The following is a 24,816-nucleotide window of genomic DNA, read 5'->3' as shown; positions in this document are numbered from 1 at the left end:
ATGTTCAGTATATTTGTGTGAATGTCTCATCTGTATCTGTGCAGAACTAACTACACTATATATGGCCATGGAGCAGGGTAACACAGCCTCACTTACAGTGAAAGCTGGTCTGACAGACAGTAAACTACACCATTAGGCTCCATTTATTCTTTTTCCTGGTTGCGTTAGGAGCCCCGCTGATGTATTTTCCCTGCTGCCTTCTGTCTCTTACTCACTGCAAGGAAAGGAAAAACCCTTCTTAATTATTTTCCTTCACCACACGTCCCCGCCCCTCAGATCGTTTCCCTGCCATCAACAGTCTCATCCAGAAAATCAATTTGCGCAAGAGGCGGGACTCTTTAATTCTAGGCGGGGTGATTGGCATCTGCACCATACTCCTGTTGCTCTACACTTTCCACTGATGCACAGAAAATATTCCCTGTAATTCAGACAAATTGTTTTTTTATGTTTTCATATGTTTGTCTCTTGATTCTTCTCAAAACAACAATTTAAGGAGTTATGAAAGAAATTTTATTTTGAAAAGAAAAGTATATCATATTAAAGGGATAATTTGGATTATTTGCAGTGGGGTTGTGTGAGCTACTTATCAATAGTCAGTGTATTAGTTACAGGAGTTGGTAGTCGAGTTCGGAGAAGCATGATGTGGCCAGGGTCAGGCAGCAAAATCTGTTTTAGCCACTTAAAAAAAAAATCAATATGTTTAGAATATTTTCACCACTTTACCTTGACATCAGACAGCCCTTTCTGACAGCAAACTGCTGTTATATAAGCCAAATGTCACTCACTCCAAAGCAAAGAAACTCCATATGTGAAATCAGTAATTTTACATTTCATTCCATGTTGAGTTTGCTTGGGTTGGTTTGGTTTGGTTTGTTTATGCCATGCTAGTTTGTTTGGTTTGGAGAGAGCGATTTTTGGCTTATATACCAGCAAAAAGGCTGTCTGACAGCAGTGCAAAGCAGTGAAAATATTCAAAATATAGTGTACACTTAAACTGGTTGATTCTTTTTAACTTGGACCCTTTTATAAATACCTGAAGTACCTTTTGTTGCTGACCTTGTCCATGGCAGTCATTGCTTAGCTTCTGTGCTAGTACTGTGGACAAGAACCTCATACAATCCCACCTTAAATAATCTGAACTATACTTTAAAAAAGTCTTAATTGGAAGTGAAAGTGTTAATTTATTTTTCTGAATTATGATAACATTTTGGAATTTATATATTGCTGCTTATATCCTATTGTAATTTTAACTCTTTCTACATGTATAAAGTAATAATGGACTGTGTACTGTTGATGTCTTTATATAGTATTGGCGGTGCCTAATCATCAAATAAAGGTGATGAGCTCACTTTCAAGTTCGTCATGCTCATTCAAGTTTATTTCAGACATGCAGAACTATGGCACAGTAAACCAGTCATACAGTATAAATATCAGTATAAACATCAACATCAGAGTGCCATGAACAGTGCATACAGGGAGAACAACCCCATTCATATCTTGCAGTATATTGTAAACGTAATGAGGTGTAGAGAGATCCAGGCAGGTCAGTAGAGTCCAAACAGGAGTCAGTTTATCATAGTAGCACGCAAAGCAAGGTATCACACTACGACTGCAGCAGGGCATTGTTGTGATAAACGTACATGAGTGTAAACAGTGTATGAAATCAGTTTATACATCTTCCCACAGCCACAGACGTCCCGAGCCAACAGAACAGAAAGAGAAACAGGGCAGGCAGTGGCGGCGTTACAGAGTAGAGGAGCACTGATGCCTTTTGTTTTCATCTGACCACCTGTTTTTGTTTCTTTTGGATGTCGATTGTGTTTATCTTCTTTAGTTTTTAGGACATCCTCATATCTAATGATGCCATTTTTTTAAATAATCAAATTGCAGAGCCGTCCAATTTCCTGCATGCATCAGTGCACCACTAGTTTGGACTATGACTATTTACTGTGCGCCGCCTTCCTTTTCCTTCCTTTTGTTCCTGAGTTTGTGGGGTTACTGGGCATGAGCGTTGCCACAATAAAAGAGAAACAGGCCAGTAACTTCTTCTTTCCGTTTGTTTTCTTTCATCCATAGCAAAAAAAGCAATAAGTCGTAATGTGAGAGTCTCTTCAGCTTGTTTTCAGCTCAGATTTTGTGCTTTTTCATTTTCAAAAAAGGATGTTTTCCCCTTCTCTCTTCTCTTCTGTGCAAATTTGAGACCAGATGAAGTTAAAGGAGACTCCTTCTTCCATCCCTCAATTCTGCTGCTGGAGCTCTGAGGGACAAAGAAAAGAGAAGTTATGGTACACAGCTTGACACCGAGCGTGTTTGTGTCAAGGTTATTATCACTTTCATATTGTGTTGATTTTGGAGGAGATGGCAGATCTTCTCTTGGATGATCTTGTTTGTTTATGTAGGTCATAGAAAGGCATCTGTATTAAACTGAGAATATTTCATAACCATTTAAAAACTCCCTGTCGTAGCTTTAAGTAAAACCAAACTAAAATCTAAAACTAGGTGTGAAAAGCATTTTAGTTAATTGAAATAAAGAGACTTAAAAAAAAACAGTATTGTTATGATACTTATAATACTGAAACTAGGCCTGCATTTAACAATTACTTTGATTATTGAGTAATCTGTTGATTATTTTCTCAACTGATCAATTAGTTTTCTCCATAAAGTGTCAGAAAATGGTGAAAATGCCCAAGGTGAGGTCCTCAAATGTTTTGCCCACAAGCCAAAGATATTCAGTTTACTGTCAGAAAGGAATAAAGAAACCAGAAAATATTAATATTTTTGAAGCTGAAATTTTGACTTTTTTATTTGAAAATTTACTCAAACTAATAAATCATTATCAAAATAGTTTAATTAATCGTTGCAGCTCTAATTGAAACTAATAAAAGAAAGTAAACTGAAACTAAACATTTGGAAACAAAAACTAAACTGAAACAAGCAAACACACTGGAAACAAACTGAGACTAAACTGAAAAGCAAAACTTGTAAACTAAACAAAAGAAGGAACTAATGAAAAATATAAAGGTATAGTAAGTCGGGTGTGTTTCTTTGTTCCGTACCTATTGTAAACACTATGAAGATGATGACAGCCACACCCAGCAGTATCGCCAGACAGCTGAGCAACATTGACAGACGCCCATACTTCCTCGCTCCTTCAATATCTCCTGTATGGAGAACAGACGTCGACTAATGGGAGAGGAAGGGAAAGGAGGGTGATCAGCAATGAATTATTTAAACGCGACAGAGAAGCAAAGCACCTGTAGTGTTTGAACAGACTAAGATCACACTTAGAAATCTACTCAAACATGTGAATCACAGACTATAATGATAATAATAATCTACATGAGGGAGATTAAAACATAAATGCTACTCACCACATGTGCGTACCACAGGGCGCATATGTTGAGTGGCACGGCTGGGCAGAAGCAGGAGAACACGGCGAGCCAGAGGTAATTCGGGGGCGCGGACCCGGGTGGCACCGGGGAGGGCAGCGGGCCCAGGCTAAGCCGGGAAGAGGACTTGGGTGGGGTCGCCAACTGGCCGATGGAGCCCGACTTTAGCGGTGATCTGTGTCCATTCTGGTCCGCGTCCAGGGAGCGCACGCTGCCCCTGATGGTGAGGGAGAAGGAGTCGGACGGCTTGATGTTGCTCTGCCCGTTGGGCTCCGTGGACGCGGCGCTCAGCAGCTTCTCCGTGTCGTGGAAGTCGGTGGGGTTGGAAACTTCCCTCTCTCCGAGGGCGCTTTTCCCAAACGCAGCGTCAGTGTTGATAGCCATCACTGAAAGATAAGAAATCTCAAAGTCCTATTGTGTGTCTGAGCGAGCCGCTGTCCTGTGGATGCTGAGGATTCTTCCTTCAGATGTTCTCCATGGGGGGTCATTAGATTAAATATTATAAATTCAGAGAGCCCAATACCTTCAAGGCAACCTATTTAATTAAGCAGTCTAACTCCATCAAAATGTCTTATTGATGAGCGAGATGTTATTGATGTCTGAGTCCCTCTCGCGTTTAGTTGGCGGTGAGCGTCCGGACGCACGACTTGCCTTTTACCCCCCCCCCCCCCCCTCCCCTATTATGTAGTGAGGTATTACCGCAGCCCTTACATCTCTACAGCACATCCCTAGTGTTTGAGGCCTGCTTATGCACCAGACGAGGCGTGTGACAATGCAAAAAAACAACAATTAAACCTCCTCTGAAGTGAACACGGGCGGTGCGTAAAAGCTTTCCATTTACGCACGGCGGGCATCATCTGGATCAGCATGTAAGACGCCGCACAGGGTGTGTGAGAAAGGGAGGAAGGTGGACACTGTGGACCACAAGCCTCTCAACGCATGCACGCCCTGCTGACTCAGGTCCTTCTGTAAGTCATATTCTGCCACATTACAGCGTTTAACAGGAGCCTCACCGTCGGTATTTAAACTTAACAAGTAAAACTTTATCACCCTTTAAATACCCAATTTAATCTAAAATCAAATGATGTGAAAATCAAGAATAATAGTTAACCTTAGCATCACCTCCACCAGCTACAGTAGAGCTACATATGAATGTATCAGTAGTAATAATAATAATGTTGCACTCAACAGGATAGTCTGCATAATTAATAGGGAAGACCAGGGGCAATTGTAACACAATCCTCCAATCAGAAACAAGCTAATGTGACAAACCTTACTTTTACTTACTTTTAGGCTGCACAGTGTTTTTTATTCTGCTGTCTAAATTTTAGACAACTGCACATTTAAACCTAAATCAATTTTATCTCAAGGTTACTGGTTAAAAAGGAACATGAACCACCTATGCTAATTAAGTCTTCCTAGCTAGCAAACAAGATTTTAACATGTCAGCATGATGTCACACAGTGTTACTATAGATCTTTTTCACAGCAGCCATATTGATATGAAATAGTAGGGTAAACTCGGGTGTTACCAATAATATTAAATGAAGGTGAAATCTGCAATAAATTTACTGTAATTTATCAAAAAATGACCTGATACGCCGTTAGAGATTAAGGAAATGTACTAAATTGAAATACTTGGTTCTTTAACAACACTACAGCTGCAGTGTCCTCCTTTGAAATTTCTATTCTGTTTCTGTTGCAGTCTGTATTGTTTCCCTGCTTCACATTAATGAGAATTCAAGTTAATGCTGAATGAGTAAGTGTCTGATTATGAGTTGTAAGAAATAATAAACTTTTAGAGGGAGTACATGTTCATAAGAGTTAAATTTAGCAATATGTTAATGGAGTCTGGCAGGCAGTCACTGAACTCCAACTCCAGAGTATATTTTCAAAGTAGTGAGCTTTTGTTTTCAGGATAACAGACTTAGCCTTTACATCAGATAATTGGCAGTTATAAACAGCTGATCAACTTAGAGTATAGGACTAATCTTCAATCTTACCGAATAAACGTATTAGTGGCTTCGATCCAACAACAGTATAGTGGTACGTGATAAAAAATACATGTGTGGCTTATACCTATATAATTCAGTGTTCATGGTTGACACTGTAGTCACGGCAGCTGCTTCCTCGGCTGCGTGGGCCACCATGTTCATAAGTTTGGTAGCCCCACTTCTTCCACTATGTAGACAAGATGACGACCACTGAGGGCGGAATACTGAATACTTGAAGTGCACTTCTTTTGCTATAAATGTCAATGTGAATGCAATTATGCACTCAAAACAGTGTTCCTGCAGCCTGCCTCAGCTTCCTTGCATCTGGGGAGGAGGCGGCCAGGAAAACAACTTGTTTTAACCATAGGGATTTAAAAAAACGTCATCATTTTTGGACATGCAGTTGCTATATATCGCTCCTTTAAGGTCCTGTTTCATTTAGTGCAGCAGATTCTTTCCAGCAAGCCAACATGCACAACAGCAGCTCCTTAACTCTGACCTGAAGTAACAAAACCTCAAATAGTATCACTGTTAACACCTGTGTTTATTCTACTATTTCGTGTCAAAGTTGCTGCTGTGAAAAAGGCTGTCTGCCTGCGAGCCATATGGCCCAGTGTAAGCACCTTGTTTGTCTGTGTTGATATACTTTTCCAGCCTGGGTCCAGACCTTCAAATCCACCCACTCCACTGAGCTGGCCATTTCTCTGAATATGGAAATGAAGTGTAATGTGTTGACAATTCAGTCTGATATCAGGCTAATACTTTTCTGTTAGATAATGAACATACTTAACTAAATTTAAAAGTAAAATTACTTTTAACTCAGTTCAGATAATTAAAAACTTATTTTATTGATTGTTTTTATTTTCTTATGGATATACAAGACAAAAAAATCCAAGGAATAACATGAAATGTAAATAAACAACAAACACAAATAGAAAATAACATCAAACACCTGTTTTATTCATAATTCATGTGTCCTAGGAGCATTCACAAAACCAATAAAATAAACTCTAATAGAGACCATAAAAGCACTAAAGCATTTCACAAATTACAAGGGACATGATAAGAAAACACAATTGAATAAAAAAGACACTAATAACACCCAGGAACTGACTATAACAATTTAATTAGTCACTATATTCCAGAAATGAGCCAGGACCTGACCTTTAAAAACTCCTTTAGATTGTGTGCATTTAATATTTAAATGAATACGTAGTATGGCAACTGCATAAGAATACTTGCATAGTCTTCTGCAAAAATACAACAACTTTTGCTCTGACATCTAAAAGAATTTGAGACATATACAAAAACTACTACAGCAGTAATCTGATTACTTTGAGGTATATTTTTATTGAGATATAGAGGGTTAATATGACTTTATTTTTTCAGTGCCCCCACTAAGAAGGCAATGTGGACACTCTTGACTTCTTGCATTACATTTAATATTATAGTTGTATCCTTGTTAGTGAAAATATTTCAACTGTAATATTAATTAGTTCACATAAATATGTTTTTACATCAAAATATGACAACTGTATCTCTAGTAGGCTATACGTTATGGAAGAAAATGTGAAAAAATTGTTACATTTGCCCCCAGTTTCCCCTACTTTATACTTAATTTTGTTGATAATACCTGTCCAGAGATACTTCAACATGAAAGTTTTGGTTGTCCATGCAGTGTTAATCCATGACATGATAAATGCTGATCTGTATAATAATTACCAACATAACAATGTCCATGATGATCAAATAATGTTCCCTGTAAAATAAAACCAGGCTGTGTGATCAATGAACTGGAACGACTGGGTACTAATGATACAATAACAGGTGGATACACACACTCAGCCTCACTGGATGAATCAGGAAATTTCTTTTATCTGACCTTAATAGCCTAACACAGATTTAATACCATGTTCATCCACATGAGGTGGCAGACATGTTTTAACTTTAGTTTTGCAGAGATTATGACACCATCTAGTGGCGATTTTGCATAAACTGCACCAAGACCCTGAAGTTGTTTGTGAAGTGGTGCAACAACTCTCCAGTGTTGCTCCTTCTTACCTAACTAATCCTAGATATCTGTCCTTGTAATTTCCTGACGAGCAGTATAAAAAAATTATCCATGCTGTTATCTATTTAGTTTGCTGATGTGACTGCAAACCAACAAAGCTCAGTCAGATAATATTAAGAATAAAATTTATCACTTTTCAAAACAGTCAAAGTTCTTCACGGAGCAAGATAAAATAGTTCACACAGACCAGATTTGAAAAAAAACAAAAACACTAAAAATAATTAAGTATAAGACCCAATAAAACAGAATGTAAGAAGAATACAAAATACTAAAACAGCCATTCCCAAAGAACGTCTGTCTGAAATCTGAAAAACTTCTGCAGTCCACCCAAACCAACTCTGATCAACAGGAGACTAAAAAGATCAGTTCACGCTCTGATGTTACTGAATACGGTTTAACACCTGTTGGGTTAGATAAATGAAGATGAAGTACTATGGTTTTCTTTTATTACTTTTACTGATTAATCTTAAACTGGCCTACCAGTGGGCCGCGGGCCACACTTTGGGAATCACTCTACTAAAATATAAGAACCTGGAAAAACAACATATTTACTATAAAAGGGGGCCTTCTAAAAATAAGTTTTGAGGAGTAATTCAAAAAAAGGTACAGACTTTGTTAAAGTTCTGAGGCTGGGGAGCCCCACAGCAGCAGGAATCTAACAGAGAACACACAACCTCCGTCAGTAACAAGGTGCATTGTGGGAACAATTAAGACGGTCCTGCTAAATCCAAAATATTGGTAGGCGCAAGGCCATGTAGTGCTTTTAAAGAAACTTTAAAGAAAAGAAAGTTTAAAATCATTTCTATGTTTAACAGGTTGTCAGTGTGATGTTGCAATGACAGGAGTTATTTGGTCTTGTCAGTTAGAATTAGTTAAAGTCTGGCAGCTGATTTTTTCGAATTATAAAAAATATTTTATTTAGATAAAGTTATTCTACACTGACAATAAATTGCAACAATCACAAAACACCAAATGAAACCAAAAAACAAATTAGGTTAAACTGAATTAAAGCAACAACAAAAGTGATTTTCAAGACCTTTAAAGAAAAAGGTTTGCCTTCATAATCCCACATTTTTGAAAAGCATCCAAATCCTCCATTTCAGCATAAGATTTTTATTCTACCAACACTTGTGCTCTAACTAGACTCAGTCACACCTCCTCTATCCAGTTTGACTCTCCTACGTACGTAGATTGCCAATTTTGCTTGGCTTAACAGGAAATTCAGCAGTCAACTTCTCTTTTTTTAACCATAAGGAAAACCAGATATGAACATCTGTTCAGTAAACTGCTCTCTGAAAGACGTCAATAAAGTGGTAAGTGCTCTAAATAAGGACAAACATTGTACAAAACAGTGAAATATTGTCCGTCTTACAGAACGAAAAGGACACTCATCTGAGACTGCAGGATTCGTCACTCAAACAAATACATTCACTGCCACAGTACCATGTAAAATACGTCACTACAAGTCACCAGCGTTCAGCCGAATTTTGAATGAGCAGGAGACAGGCCACGGCCTTATGGCTGAGCCCTGAATACAGGGAATTACAGTAATCCAGACGTGATTAGATAAAACCATGGATGACTTTTTCAGCGTCTGCTCGATGTGACCCGCTGATATTCAATGCACAAGACCCAGAATAAACCGGAACCAGAGACTGCTATACCATTATATTGAGAGATTTTAGCATTGAATAAACAACTTGACCCTTTCAGATAGATTAGTGCAAAAGGAGGACTAAAGCATACTTGCTAATCCTCACAAATTTTTTTTTTTTACATCATTCTCCCAATTTCCTCCTTGGATCACAATTCTCCTGTATTTCTCAAAATTTCCAACAAATTTTCTCACATTTTTCCTTCTTCATTATCACAACCTGTTTGACACTCTACAGTGTGTATTAAGCTCCACACAACTCCAAAATCTCTAAAATACTGTTTCCACCCAAACAACAGAATAGCTACATCAAACCATACCAGACTCCCTGACTCAGTGTTTCCCAACCCTGGTCCTCAGGGCCCACTGTCCTGCATGTTTTAGATGTTTCTCTGCTCCAACACACCTGATTCACATGATCAGGTTGTTATCAGGTTTCTGCAGAGGCTTGATGACGAGCTGATCATGTGAATCAGGTGTGTTGGAGCAGGGAAACATCTAAAACATGCAGGGCAGTGGGCCCTGAGGACCAGGGTTGGGGAACACTGCCCTAACTAACCACTTAACTTTGTTAATTTTAAAGGAAAAGGCATTTTCTAAAATCTGCCATGACATATTTCTTTTAGGGACCAGGGCAAAAAGAAATAATGAAAGAAAACTGACAAATATTCATTTATGCCACAGATTTCACAACATTACACTAGAGGCACAAATGATCCTGTACTCTTTTCCTGAGAATTAAAGTAAAATTTGTCCCGTCAGTCAGCACAGGAGAAAACCTACAAGAAAATAACAAAAAATGGTGGTGTATAAAAAGCTAAACTAATAGAAACAAAAGCCCATCATCACTCCAATCACTCCAAGTTTTTAGTCACTCAAACATCAAAAATCTAGCAAATGACAATTATTTGTTAAATCTTTAATACTAAAGCTAAAATAAATATACCATGGTTCTACAGTTTCACTTTTAAAATCATGTTCTTAAACAGTTAAAACACTTTTTTCCCCCTTTTTTTTCTTTTTCTTTCTTTTTTTTTCTTTCTTTTTTTTTTTTTTTTTACAAAAGGGATCCTACCAAATCAAACACCAAACAAAGGCTGTTCTCAGCTGATCTCAGGTGTGTCACCGTGCAGGAAGAAACGTCCAGGTGAGCTTCCCACCCCTTTTTCATAGTGTTACGTGCCAGTCAGGAAAAGAGCTTGTTTCTTGTTTTTCCCTCCTGTCTGCCCTTTCTCCCCTCCCCCTCCCGTCTTGTCTCCAGGTGATAATGGACAGGCTCCTCATTGGTTCCCTAAGCTTGGAGCTGTCCACTGGCTGACATGGGAGGGTCATCAGCTGATTGAGCTCACCTGGGCCTCTGAGCTTAAAAGCTGGGCCCTTTGCTCACTCTGGCTCTCTCCTTTCCTCCAGCTGGCATCCACCTTGTGGTCTTTTTGGTTTGTGTTACGATCTGTGTTAGCTTTAGGTTAATAAATTATTCTTGTTTTTACTTTAACCCCTTGTGTGGGCTCCCCTTCTTGTTGCATTCCTTGAGCCGGTTTGTAACACATAGACTCTGCCCCTTTTCCTGCCAGACCTCCCCTTTCACATTGAGACAAAAAAACCATAACTTCTGCAGCGTTTCTAAGCTGGAGAGAGAGTGATTGCACTACCTTGGTAACACCTAAATTGCCATCAGGCTGCTTAATATTAATGGAGAGGTTTCCAACATGCTTTTTAAAGTCACAGGTCAGGTTTAGGGGGCCAAATAAAAGGACCTCAGATTTGGACTCACTGAGGAGATGAGTGCATTTCTTTCATCTGTCGTATAAATGAGTGGCATTTCACCACCTGATCAATGTTTGTTGCAGCTTTAGGTTCAGTCTTTTAGCATTAACATTATCATGTATGCAGCCATTAAGTAACTTGACATATTTAAGATTCTTTTATGGGCTTCTCATTTTAAAATGTGTCAGATGGAAACATTAAAAGGTCAGTTGGAGACAGACTTCTCAGCTGACTCAAGGAGTTTTAGCATTAGCATACATTAATACACTAATAGCATACATTAGCTAGCTACACTTATGAAATCTGCAGCGCGAGTCATCATTTTAGCCGACAAAATGCACAGTCGTCAGCTAAAAAGGAGAAGCCTACTTTTTTTTAAAGAGCAGGGGCCTGTTTCACAGACAGAGTTTAGATGAATCAGGAGTCGGCCTTGATCTGTACTAGTTAAACCAGAGCTGCGTTCTGATCCACAGTGCACTCAGCCCGTACTCCTGCTCCCTGCTCAGGGGATGTCGAGTAAGGGAACCTCCTCCATTCAGAGCACCGTCACCAACACAGGCATCATTCCTCCAGTCGTTAGCCCGTCAACGTAAAACACCTGGTTACCTTCTGCTGCAGTGCTGTAAATTTTACACGTCTGAGACGAGATATTGAGTGAAACAAAACAAAAACTGATGCATTACAAAACTTATTCTATTGAAATGTAGGCAATGTAAGTGTGAATAAATGTGATTTGATTAATTTACAAGGTATATTGTGCATTACAAAACAGACTATCATTCAGATTATTTTCATATTATTATATAATTTTGATTATATACAGACTACTATTATGTAATATTAATATTATGTCATCCTTGATAATTATGACTATGTTAATTACATGATAATACTTATACTTACAGAAGTGCAAACCATATAAAAATATAAAATCAAAATAGAAAAATACTAGATTATTTAATTTAATTTAATAATAAAACTGAAGTCTTGTTTGTCAACTTCCTGCAAAGTGAGTACCCGGTGTTCACTTCTTCATAACACAGTTCACAGTCCCTTTGAACTGAGCATGTTTTACTCCCAGCTGTTTCAAATCTGACTTAACATGTCTGAATACTCAGTGCAGTCCACTTCATGATGAACTTCTAGGCTAACAGAACACATCCTAGGGCATTTAAGCAGCTTTCATGAACGTGACTATGTTTTGGTTTAGTTATTTGGACATTATGGGGTCTTTAAGGTCAGTAACTAATGATGCTAAAAAAAACGTTACTGGAGTGAATCTTAACACAAAACAACAGCAGATGCAATAAGAATTTGTTTAAAAAAAAAAAACTTGAGGATGAAAAAACACTATAAAATCAAACCCTCCAGTTACAAACAAACTCATCTGATCTATATGGTCTGTATCTGGATCAAGTCTGCCCAAAGTGGGGCCTTTGGGCCAAAGTTGGCTCGCCATAAGGTTCAGTTTGGCCCACCAGATGTTTCTAAAAAAAAAAAGATTAAAGAAAAAGAATATAAATTGTTATTTATGCTGTTTTATTTTGTGAGGTGAAATATTTTTTAGGGGGGGCCTGGTAGCTCACTAGGGAGAGTTTACACTCCATGTACTAAAGCTTCAATCCTTATTGCAGTGGCCCAGGTTCAATACCATCCTGTGGCACTTCTTTCTCTCCCACCTTTCCCATCTCTTGACCAGTGAAGGCAAAAAGCCAAAAAAAACATAAGGTCCATGTTATAAATTATTTTTCATATTCTCAGCAGGCGGGCAGAGTGACACTTTGTGCAGGAAGTCAATCAGTTAAGGGAACTTGCATTTTGCATCTTACAGTACAACACGTTCCAATAAAATAGGGTTTTGTTTTTAACTTATGATCCACTATTATCTGTCAGTTTTTGCCCTCTAAGGAAAAAAGTTTGATTTAGATATTCCAAACAGTCCATGACCATCTCCATGTTGATTAACATTTAAATCACTAAACTTGCATTTACTAAACTGAGATTAGACGTAATTGCACAGAGATGAAAATCTAGTTTGCTGATTAGAACTAATCATAATTAAATGAATTAAGTTAATCTTTATTGGTGTAACCATCCTAAATATTTCTGTCATTAAATCAGTTCAGCTTACACTCATAATTTTAACATTGTTGCTGAAGTAAACTAAGAGGAAAATGAATGTCAGTCAGTTATAAACATTATTTTACCTTCAGGAAGTTATCTCAATACCTCCTCAGTTTCTTGTGACCGTTGAAAGAATCCTTGAAGCAGCTGATGATGATTTTAGGTCCTGAAGACACTGAGTGTAACAGTCTGGATTCATACAGTCCTGACTAAATGTCAGTTTATTAACTTGCAAATGTGGTGATTACCCAACTAGAGAACAAAGACCATTAAGTTTTTGCATATCTGAGGCCATTTAACAATTTTTAAAAAGCATCTTATCTTCCTTCTTCACCTTTAATGAGATCGCCTCAGAGTTAAGAGTTGAAAGGGATGAGTGTGACACATTTATTCTATCTATTGTGTGCCTCTTTGTGTGTGTGTGTGGTTATTTTTGGATGCGTGAGCCTTCAGTGCTGTTATGCGTTTCATTGTCTATAGTGTGCAGTTTTGTCCACGACAATAAACCTTCAGTCTGAGAAAATATTTCGTTCTTTATTGTGAGAACAGAGGACACATCATAGACAAAATTCCAGCAGGGTTTTTTTTTTGTGAAAAAAAGACAACATATGTGACCACAAACTAAACATTTTGTCCTGCCTGAAGTGAAATATACCTCACATGTGATTAAAACAGGAATATACACAGTGGTGGCTCAAATCTGGCAGGGTATTGAAGTCCAGTCTGGCTGCTGAGTGTGTGAAACGTCGCCTTCCTCAGTCCTGTTCCCACTAAACACCCCCTCCCCGCCATCCGCTTCCTCTTCTTGAGTCATCCGGGGCAGGGCTGACCAGAACAGTTCTTCAGCTGGCAGCTTTAGCATGTGTACAGGAACATAAAGCTTGCCAGTGAAGAACTGCTGTGTGTCAGCCATTCGGGACCATTCGGGTGAGGGAGCACTGGGAGTCAGCCAGTGAGCGTGAGAGTTCGGACCAGACGGCCTGCTTTAAGGCCCGAATGGTGACTCCTGCTCCTTCCTTACTTCCTTCATCTGCTTTAGGTGTTCCTGCAGAAAGAGAAGAAGAAGAAGAGATCATTTAACTTCCCTTCTAAACTCCCTGCTTCAGTAGCGTGGGTATGAGTTGGCCTGCAGCCACTCACGCACGTACAGTAAGTGGGTGCAGTCGAGCCACAGTGTGTGCGATCAGCTGTGAGTAAGTGGGTGAAATGAGCTGATATGCAAGAATGACTGGCGAGATGCACACAAGATCATGCGTCAGATTACCAGGAGGGATACACGCATCAACAGCTCAACTCTGCCTCTGCACGTTACTCTGTGCCAGCAAGAAAAATTCTTAGATATTCTCTTAGTTATGATGCACAAAATCACAGGACAGCCTCTGGCACAAAAAAAAAAAAAAAAAAAAACACACTTGAGTTTCTTTCTTTTTTTTTTTGTCAGTTGCCGTGGTTACAAAGCATGAACAAGAGGCGATGAAGAGGAGAAGACAGCCTCTACATGAAAGCAGAGATCTTGGAATCCTTTCAGAAGTGCAAAGAAAAACTATTTGTGTTTGAAGTCCTCATTAATGACGTGAACGTTCAGGTGCTTTCCAGAGAGAAAACCTGTAGCTGTATTCAAAACACACTTAGTCTGATGAAGTTGTAAGCTTGCATATGAAAAACTAGAAACTTCGGTTACTTAAGATGGCAGCTTAATTTGGAGGTTTGGGGTGTGTTGAGCAGTTTGGTGACTAAAAGGAAATGAAAATTGACGTGTTCGCACAGGTAAGATGTAAACAATTAAACTTAAACACAGACAGGACTTATAAGAAATTAAATCCACAATAGCTGGGTTGCACCAACAAGGATTAATTTTTGAACCTGATTAAATTGTGGTTTATCTTATCAAATATTTGTACCAACCTTTTAAATCTTTTTTTTTTTAAAAAAAGCTTAAATTTAAACCTCTTTAAAACTTTTACTCAAAACCTAGATTAAATTGAATTCTATTGTAAAAAAGTAAACTTCAATTAGTAGTATTAACTTTAAACTTACACTACAAAGTTTTAAAATAACTGCTTTTTTTTTTAGATGGATTAAGCAAAATAATTGATGGGAGGAATACAGAGTAGCCAAAAGTTAACAGTTCTCCCCTCTTTTATACCTACTAGGTCCTGACAGCACTTATTTTTATTATTATTAATTATCAGTTTTAATTCAGGTAAGCAAGCAACTCATATTGATAAAGACTTAAGTTTACATCAATAAACCTGGATTTATTCAACTGAGATTAGTCTTTAAATGTGAAACAGGGCTTAGATTAAATTAATATTTTGTAAGGCAACCCACCTTATATGTATAGTTTTAACCATAAAGGATCTAGGGAATGAAATGTCAGCTGGTCCAAAGTGAAATATGTCAAAAGTACAATACAGACTGTCATAACTTTTTATAAAAATATTCATGTTTCTCAGAGGATTAAACTGGCTGATTTTGGTGATCCCTGACTTTTCCACTGGCGGCTCCATAAGAATCACATTTGTGGTTTTTTGAGTTAAGAATCTCAACAACTATTGAAAGGACTAAAGAATATACGTTTTGGTGCACATACACACACACATCTATCTAGCACCATCATCAGATCAAAATTTCAATTTGTTTATAACCTGTTACCTGAAAAACTACTGACATTCCCATCAGCCTCAGCTGTAGCCTACTTTTCTGTTCAGTATAGATAGATATTGCACCTCCACTTCCGTCTTCTGTACAAAAATGAAGCCATAATATCCCAGATACAAGTGCTGCCATCATGCACTGATAACGTCACTTAGAGCCAGAGTCTGTGCGGTAGCGACTGCGATATCAAGTTCCAGTCCGTACGACCCGGCTGACTCAATCACAAGCAGATGTCAGTAATGATATGAAACCCCCTTTTTATAGCATCAAATAACTGATTAAAACACGATTTATGAGAAAAATGTACAGTTGCACATACTTCAGCATGATAAGAAAAAGCCTAAAATGACAGAATCCTTGTTTGGGAAAAATGTATTTAACATGTACTTTGATGTTTTAGTTTCACGTCCCATCTGCTCACATGGAGGGGGCGGGGCTTATGGCCTATAATACATGAGAATGCAATCATTATCATTGTGCGCATTTTAGCATGCTAATGTTAGCATTTCATTGAAAGTTTCACTGTGCCTAAATATAGCTTCACAAAGAACTGTTTTGGGATTTTATCTGACTTAATCATACTACTTGTGAAAACACATAGATCTCAGCTTGAATTGTAGTCTAAAGATTAGCTTGCTAACCCGATGACCCAGTAACTGCATGTAAAAATGAAATCCAACATGAACTAACCAAACTAACCACTTCAAGACTGACACATATGAAGCTAAAGCAGGCCTGTGCTTTTCAAAGAATGTAATCTTGCGGTGATCTCGAGATATTGAGGACACGCTCCACTTCTCTGGTTGACGATGAGTAACACATGCTGTACATTCCTGCAGCAACGAGAACCAGAATAATCTCAGGTATTTGAGTGTCCTGTAGCCTGTAGACGGAGCACAGCAGGGGGCTCAGGTCACGATCAGCAGGACTTATGAAACTTTTACAGACACCGCTGCAGGGAGGAATCATTTTGTCTCACACTTTGTCTGGCCCACTCAGGATGATCCTGAAGTAAAATCCAAACAGACATATCCAGACATCAGACGCATAACAGTATTCATTACGGCAAATACACTGGTTGTACATGGAAAAACACTAATAGGATTTTCTTCCACCTCCTGACAGATTTATCTACATGACAAATGTCAGAATCTTTTTAAAGGGGGTGAGTCAGCATGCAGAGAGGCCCTGACGGCCTGTTCTGACTTGTGACTGATGCACGCTGGAAAATGTACCCATAGTCAAATCTACCACTCCTATGTATGTTTTAAACCACTAAAAGAAATTTGCCAGTGTGGTGCCAGAATTACACTTGTTCTCCAATCAAATCAATGTCACAAATCTCATAAAATCAGGTGTAGATTTTTTTTAGTGAGTCATGTAACTGATTAGTAGACTTCAAAATGGTGGCCATTAATTAATTCTAGTGAAAATTGCTGTTATGTCCTTGCTGCTCTGTCTGCAGGATTTTCACCTCTCCTCTCTTTCAGAGGAGCTGAGGCTCGTTGGCTGGATGTGGTGATACATCTCCAGCATTTGGTTTGTTTCACAAACTACTGATACAGCTCACATCCACACCCCATCCTTATCTTTTTATAAATAGCTACGTTTGTTTATTTAAAATGAAACATTCATTGGCACTTCCACTTGGCTGCTGTAACACTTGGAGCCGCTTTGTGAGGGTTGCTCACCCAACGCATGTGGCGAAAAACTTTTCTCTCATCCCGGTTTGCTTCCACCTTGTGTGGCCCACTGCACACATGAACTAGTGTCTCATCTTGTGGATTTCATGGATGTCAAAACTCTTGAAAAGTTTAACAAATATAACATGCGTAACACAAATAATATTAATGAACTGTGCCAATCAAACTGCCACAACAGATTATAAGATATCCTCTATAATGTAGGCTTATTAAGTGAAAGCTTTTTGGGCTGCAGAGGATTTTTAATTGTTGCAACTTAAAGGGCTTATTATTCAGATAGTAAGTTGTGCCTTCACAGATGAGTTCACAGGGCGTGTACACACTGCTCCTTACACACACACACACACACACACACACACACACATGGATGCACAGCAGCACTCCTCCTCAGTTAAATATCAGTGTATTTGCTCTCATGCAGTCAGATGGAGCTGTTGATGGGACAGAGGATTTGGAGGAGGGTCGACGTGCTGACGGCGGCCAGTTGGAAAATTTAAATGAATTGCAAAGCCCTAAGTTGGACTCAACCTCAATACACTTGCACTAGACCGTCTAAACAGGAACCTAAGATTCCCCATCCATGTCTGTGCCTCTGTGAGGCTGCACCACAGACTGTATCACAATTAGTGGACAAAGACTCTGTGACATCACCCATAGGTTTCTGAAGAGTTGTTTTGAAGCTCACAGTGTCGTAAATGTGGCCATCGCCATCTTGGTAGCGCCCGACTCACAGCTAATCCAAAAACGGGCAAAGAGGTGGAGAATAGGGGGAACTGAGGGAGCTACAAGGGCCAGCTACCAAAGAGAGCCATCTATGACGGTGCCCACCTGTAACTCAAAGCGGGCACACCTTTAATTAAGCAAAACTTTAAAAGCATAATACGATCAATCATTACTTATGATCCACTATAACTGTGCGGTGGTGGCTGTTTCTGCAGAGACCCTCCCCTCTGCCTGTATTTACTTTTCTTCTCCTCATTTTGCTGCGCTTGGGACACTTTATCGACACAAAACGTCGGTATTTGACATCCTGGGAATGACACTCAAAAAAATCTATTATTATTCAGTTGCATTTATGAACAGCTTGGACAAATCCTACTGATTCTACCTTTAAGTCTTAATATAATTGAAATGGGTGAGTAGACTATAATCATGTTTATTTCTGCTGTTAAGTTGGACATTATTATAATGGGGTCTACAGTATGGGGATTGACCTGCTTTTGGAGCGAGCCTCAAGTGGCCATTTGAGGAATGGCAGTTTTTGGCAGTTTTTTTTCAGTTTTTTTCCACTTTGGCTTCATTTTTCAGCCACTTGGGCTGCACTTGAGCTAAATGCTAATGTCAACATTTTGATGTTTAGCAGGTTTAATGTTTACCGTGTTCATGTTAGCATGCTAACATTTGCTACTTAGCACTAAACACAAGGTAAAGCTGAGGCTAATGGGAATTTCAATAGTTTTGTAGGTATATGGTCATAAAACAAAGTGTTGGATGAATTTTCACAAGATGATGGCTCTAAATGAAAAGTTAAGAGATCACCAAAGTTATTACAGTTCATCCTAAGAAAGGCATGAATGTGTGAATCAAATTTCAAGGAAAATCATCCAACAGTCGTTGTTATGAAGTGGTGGAGAACGACATGCCCATCCCTAGAGACACACCACTGTCGAACAAGACTAAAAAAAATGGCTGATCAGACACTATTGTTTGCAGTACACGTTGAAAAAAGTGGACAGCAGTACGTTTTGGAGAGTGGATCTTTAGTAAAAAAAAAACCAGACCATTGTCATTCCTCACATCAGGATCATAGAGTGAACCACCACCCTCCTCCCCCACAGGCCTGCACACACACCCAGTCTGAATGAAGCCAGGGAGCAGGACGTACAGTACAAGACCTCGGGCCACACACAGGGCCGTTGACAGCCCTAACGGCTGACTATGGCTGCCTCAACCTCAAACTGAAACTGAATTAGTTATTTGTTCTATAGCGTGCCAGTCCCTCCACAAACAGTGACTCTGTATCTTTATGTTCACAATGACGCCCAGTGTTGAGCCCCCGACTCCTTTACTGTGCCACTCTTTCTTATATCTCCTCTCCTTCTTCTTCTTTTTTAGTTTTTCCTGACTCGTCTGTCCTCTCCACCCTCTTTCTCGGTCAGATCAGACTGTCCTGCATTCCTGACATTCCAGCTGCGTATGTTAGAAATTCCATCCAGCTGCTGTGGGCTCGCACAGTCTCTCCTTCTTTTCCATCCCTCTATCCTTCACCCATCTCCTCTAGATCCACTCGTCTACATCTGGTCTGCTCCAGACAAGGGCGGACGTGGCTGGACCGTCAGGATCGCCCTCACCTCCACTCTGCCCCCTTTTTTTTTTTTTTTTTTTTTTTGCACCTCATACCTCCGCCCTCTCTTTCTCTCTCTGTCTGTCTTGGCCTTACCCGAGCGAGGGAGTCAGACAGAGGCACATGACAGCCAGTGTGGAAGGCCTTGAGACAGGCTTTTATACACGGGGCAACAGTGTAAAAAGAGATAACACACAGTCTGATACACAAAAGACTGAGCTTATCTGTGCCTGTGGACGTGCTTTCTCTGCCACCACAGCAGGGAGGATAAGAAAGAGGGAAAGACACAGTGGAGTTGAACAGGCAGGATGTGCGTGTCAGAGAGAAACAGGAATGATGGCGTGTAAATAGGAGGGTGTGAATGAACCATAGGGGAATTATTGACATTTTAACTCTTTCAGAGATTGTTCTATCAGGGCTTAGCTGCGAATACAAGAGCCGGGGGAGCTGGAAATTGTGCATTACGGAAAAGACAAAATAATTACAGATGTTCCAGAACTATTTTTCCCTTCCTGATATCTAAACTTTGCATATTGGCTGTTACAAATACTGATCTGATTGTATATTATATATGTGTATTTTTTTTTTTTTTTAAAGTCCTTTTGTAAGTATTCTGGGTATTTTTAATGATATTTGTTGGCTTTGTAGTTTGTCTTTTCCTGGGAAATGATTTCAAACAGTTGATAACTCATCCTGCATTCAGGTGTGTTCCAAAATTTGAAGACAAATGTGTTAACCGGAGCGGACTGCAGTGTTTCTTGGGAGCAGGTCTCACTGTACAAAAGCACAATCTTTACAACTTTATTCACGTATTTGGGTAATACTAGATCATAACAAATGGAGGACATAGTTTTCCCACTGATGTCCTCTGACTACTCAGCTTTAACTTTAATTACAGAGTTTAGTGATGGACGGATAACACTAGCTTTAGCTGCGTACTTGTTGCTAACGTAGCTAACCATAGCTGTTAGCTGTCGTTAGTGGGACACAGAACCAGGCTGAGCAGACTCCCAGTGAACATGACCCATCGCCACGATGAACGCAGCCTCCAAGACCAATGGGATACAGCAACAAGGTCGTACTGAGATTGGCTCCCAGAACCCAAAGGCTAAATGAGCCACTGGCAGCTAGCAGTTATCTAGCTTACTTTACCAAGCTAACGGATGTTAGCTGTTAGCTAACTTACTTTAGCTCAGTTAGCCCAAGCGTTCTGGGTCAGACCAGGACCAAAACAACCTCTGTGTTCACCCCGTGAAGAGTCAGCTGATAGGACCACTCTCCCTCCTAATGTTACGTCCATGGACGACTTTAGCTACATGGTGAGGGGGCATAATGCAATTCTGTAATTCTGTAATAATTCTGTTTTACAGAAAACATGCAAGTGATAACTACTCCACTAACTGCCTCATGGTTGAAGGGTCCTGTTTAGGGACTAACACCGCTTCCTGACATACAGCCAGTGAGCGAACTCAAGCAGATTAAGTTTTCATATCATATCGTTCATGACGGACTGTTAGAATCTTTTCTTGATAAAAAAAATATATCGTATCTTAATAATGCCAATATTGGAACTTGATAACAGACTAACATCACATTGTTCCAGTGAGTGAGTTAGTTACAAAAAGTGCAGCGACTTCAGTATCGTAAAAATAGTTTGGTTTAAAAAAAAAAGTAAAGTGCAGTAAAATGTAAGAAGTGCAAGAAGACAGTACAATAAAAGGGGACAATACGACAAACTAACTTCACCTCCTCCAACCAAAAGTCCAACAACAAGAGCCCAACAGCTATTAAGAGTTTTAAACAATATGATATTTAGTTAACTTTTTAGCCCTGGCACATGATGTAACATCTTGCTAACTTTTTAGCTAGCTAGAAGCAATTTAGCATTTTGTTAAGGATACAAAGCAGCCAAAATTTATTTTTCTTCCTCTTTTATACATAATTGGTCCCTAATAGGTCAAATTTATTTTTATTTATTTTAATTTGGGTAAGGATGAATCTCCCTATCAATTAAACTGTATTTAATTTCCATCAGCAAATTTGGATTAACTAAATGGAAATTAGTTTTTAATAGTGCAACAGAGTTCTGCTTGATTTTAAATCTGGATTCACTCTGGATTTAAACCTAGTTTTGTTCAACTCTGATTAGGACTATTCTTAGATTAATTTAATCTCTCTTGGTGTAACCCAGTCTAAAAATAATAAAAGATGGATCAAATCTGACCAGGTAGAAGCAGCACACGTCTGCTGAAGACGGAAACCAGAAACCAAAAAATGAGGGCGTACGATGGAGAGACAGACCTCTCTCCATACTGCAGGCCCACTCATTTGACCTCTTCATGTTCAGGGTCGGGCTGCTGAGATACCTCAATCATTAGTCCGACTTGCGGCTATGAAACTGCACGCGAAAATATGTGAAGAATTGCAGAGTTATCGCATGAAATTGCAGACTTTCATTCTGCTGCTGCAGCTCTGTGAACGGAAACACACGATAATGAAACGTTATGTTACATACATCAATTCAGGTGCATTCCTCTGCTGTGGGTGTGGCCCCGCAGTGGGAGAGTGTTTACTGCCCCAGATTGTAGTCTGTAATATAGACTGATCATTTTAGACTGGGAATGGGGACAAAGACAGGGAAAGGGCGGTGGCTTTGGCAACACACTGATCATAGTGCAGAGAGCCTCTTCTTATGCTCTGCTGCTGGCTCGCTATGTGCTGGACTTTAAAAGGCTATCTGACTTTAACCCCGAGATCACGACAAATAAAAGGGGTTCAGGTTGTTTGAGAGGAAGAGCTGCATGCCATTCTGAATTCATGACATCCTGGGAGATGGTGGTAACGTGCTGCATGAGGCCTGTAAGCCTGTCCTCAGGCAGTCTGTGCCATTTTGTTTGAAAGAACTAGATTTTTTTTTTTTTTCTAAATGAACCTACATAACACATCCCTTCTTGCCCCATCCTCCCTTGACAAGGCACGCAATAGGAATGAAGGGTGTAACCCAAGTTGAGCAAGATGGCTTCACTTCTGCAAAATGTAGGCAATAAAACAGCTTGCTTATTTTGCCTGGATGGAAACAGCACATGCAGACAAGTTGCTTTTTAACTGACACCCTGTCATTGCCATGTGATCCTCATTGACAGGGTGGCTTATGTCACGCTCCGGGTTGCAATGGCACAAATGCAGCTCGTGACACAGCCTATTGCGCATTCCTACCGGCGCACTGAACTCTGGCTGTACAATTATGTAAGACAGGCTCCATCGATGTAACATACACTACAGTAACCCACCCCCCCTCCCTACCCACTCATCCAAGAGAAAGACTACTTATACATCAGTGCATTTTGCCTTTAAAATGTTTAACAGTAGTGTGAAAGACTGTAAATACATGAGACCAGGAGACTTGAGAGGCCTAAATATGTTGTTACGTCACCTGCTTTGCTTAAGAGCGTCTTACTGCACCTTACAAACATCTGAAGTAATATAAACTAATCTTTTATTTGGAGAAAGACCTGCCAGATGACGGCTGGTGTCACTGCATTTCTGAGGAATGACTCGGCCCGAGTTATCTTCCTGATTTTTCACCTATCCCCTACTTGAGCTCAGGCTTTTTCCTTGGCCTGTTATGAACTCAGCAGTTTTTAAAGGAGCTATGAATGCTGACACTTTGTGACAAGTTTGGATTACATTAATGCAAACATCAAGTATAGCCTAGAAATCCAGCATTTGACAGTTAAGTACTTAAGAATGACTAAATGAATACTCTAGAAGCCTCAGTACAAGTTTCCTGGTTTCCTTGAAGCATAATAGATTAAAATATAATGTAAAACACTGATGGCACGCTGTCTGTGTAGCTCTGCTGGCTTTCTTGTTCCTTTCTGCATTCATTTAGGCATAATTCTGACTTTTTAGCACATTTCAAGCAGCCCTTTAGCTACTATCAGCACTGCATGTGCAAATACTCCATGCAGCACTTTTAGCAGAGCCTCTGCCCACAGTTTCACTGAGTCAATCATCTTTAAATGTTGATTAAATGTTTGCAGGAGCTGGGAGGTTGTGGGTGCCCATAATTCATATCAGCGGCCCGGTTGGAGCATATGATCTAGATGACACACAGACAGGCCTTCAGCCAGAACTCCTAAAACATCAGATCTCGATCCTCGACGCCCAAAATGTGCAGGAAGCAGAAATCAGAGCTGCAGAGGTGGATTTTACTGGAATTAAGTCGAGTTAAGGACCCAGGTTGTCGTTTATCACGCAAACTGGGTCATCAAACCGCCACAGGCTAAACCAGGCTGACAGGAACAAGCATTTTACCCAGCAGAGACACACAGACAGCCTCACAGACACTTAACACGCCCCACCTTGACCACCGGCCGGCCGGGTCGCTCCTGCTTGCGCACGGTCCGCCGGAGTTCAGGCTGCCTCGCCCACCGCTCGCCGGAGTCCTGGACCTTCAGTTCAGCAGGGTGTGTCGATGTCTGTTTGCTTATTTTACATCCACGATATGAAACGGTTTGGCAGCATTTACAGATCAGGTTCGTGGAGAATCTACTTTTCAGCAGGAGCAGCAGCAGGAGGAGCAGGAGGAGGACGCAGCGCAGGACTTCAGCCCCTTTTACACAACTCCTCCTGCTTCAATCCTCCTCCCTCTCTCTCTCTCTCTTCCTCTCTCTCTCCATACACACACATACACACGCACACACACACACACACACCCAAGTCAGACACACACCCGGCTTCCCACTCCGATCAGCTGGCAGCGTAATGACGTAGCAGGCACGAGAGGCGGACGTCAGGAGCTGCACGGATCTGACGTCTACACATAAATCTACAAGTCTAAAAAAGGCTTTCATTAATGCCAACACACACACACACACACACGCAGACACACACAAACACAGCTTTATTCCCAGCATGTCTCATCTGTTTTATTATTACTATTTTCATTTATATCACTGTAGGGTATTTTTTAAAAATTATTTTTGGATTGTTTAAATTGTCTGAATTAATTGCAGCCCTGAAATTTATAATTCTGGTTGAACTATAAAAACACTTAGTAACTTTGTTTTGAAAAGTGCTGAGTGGATAATGTAATAATAATAATAATAAT

At 39.8% G+C, this 24,816-nt stretch overlaps 1 protein-coding gene, 1 long non-coding RNA gene and 1 pseudogene across 3 annotated transcripts in view; 1 reads left to right on the top strand and 2 right to left on the bottom strand.

The window, feature by feature from the left end:
* The window catches only part of LOC146319097 (Golgi SNAP receptor complex member 1-like), a 34,025-nt gene extending 33,406 nt beyond the window's left edge, over positions 1–619 (top strand). Inside the window, exon 9 of the mRNA XM_084729698.1 lies at positions 277–619. Within this exon, the coding sequence (XP_084585824.1) occupies positions 277–401 (125 nt within the window). The 3' untranslated portion in view covers positions 402–619. The remainder of the gene's footprint in view (positions 1–276) is intronic.
* An 11-nt stretch (positions 620–630) lies between these two features.
* On the bottom strand, positions 631–4,052 carry LOC146319096 (trafficking regulator of GLUT4 1-like; annotated as a pseudogene). Its single transcript, XR_014771525.1, has 3 exons — positions 3,372–4,052; positions 3,026–3,183; positions 631–2,312 (listed from the first exon to the last, which is right to left on the bottom strand). The product of XR_014771525.1 is annotated as a trafficking regulator of GLUT4 1-like (transcript).
* A 9,459-nt stretch (positions 4,053–13,511) lies between these two features.
* Positions 13,512–24,393, bottom strand: LOC146319095 (uncharacterized). The gene is made up of 2 exons (XR_014771563.1): positions 24,068–24,393; positions 13,512–14,043 (listed from the first exon to the last, which is right to left on the bottom strand). It is a non-coding gene; the product is annotated as an uncharacterized LOC146319095 (long non-coding RNA).
* Between the last annotated feature and the right edge of the window lie 423 nt (positions 24,394–24,816).

This window comes from Lutjanus erythropterus, chromosome 11 (assembly GCF_056507025.1).
Source record: "Lutjanus erythropterus isolate fLutEry1 chromosome 11, fLutEry1.hap2, whole genome shotgun sequence".
Taxonomy (NCBI): domain Eukaryota; kingdom Metazoa; phylum Chordata; class Actinopteri; order Lutjaniformes; family Lutjanidae; genus Lutjanus; species Lutjanus erythropterus.
The sequence above is the reverse complement of the archived record's forward strand: the minus strand, read 5'-3'. Positions and strand labels throughout refer to the sequence as shown.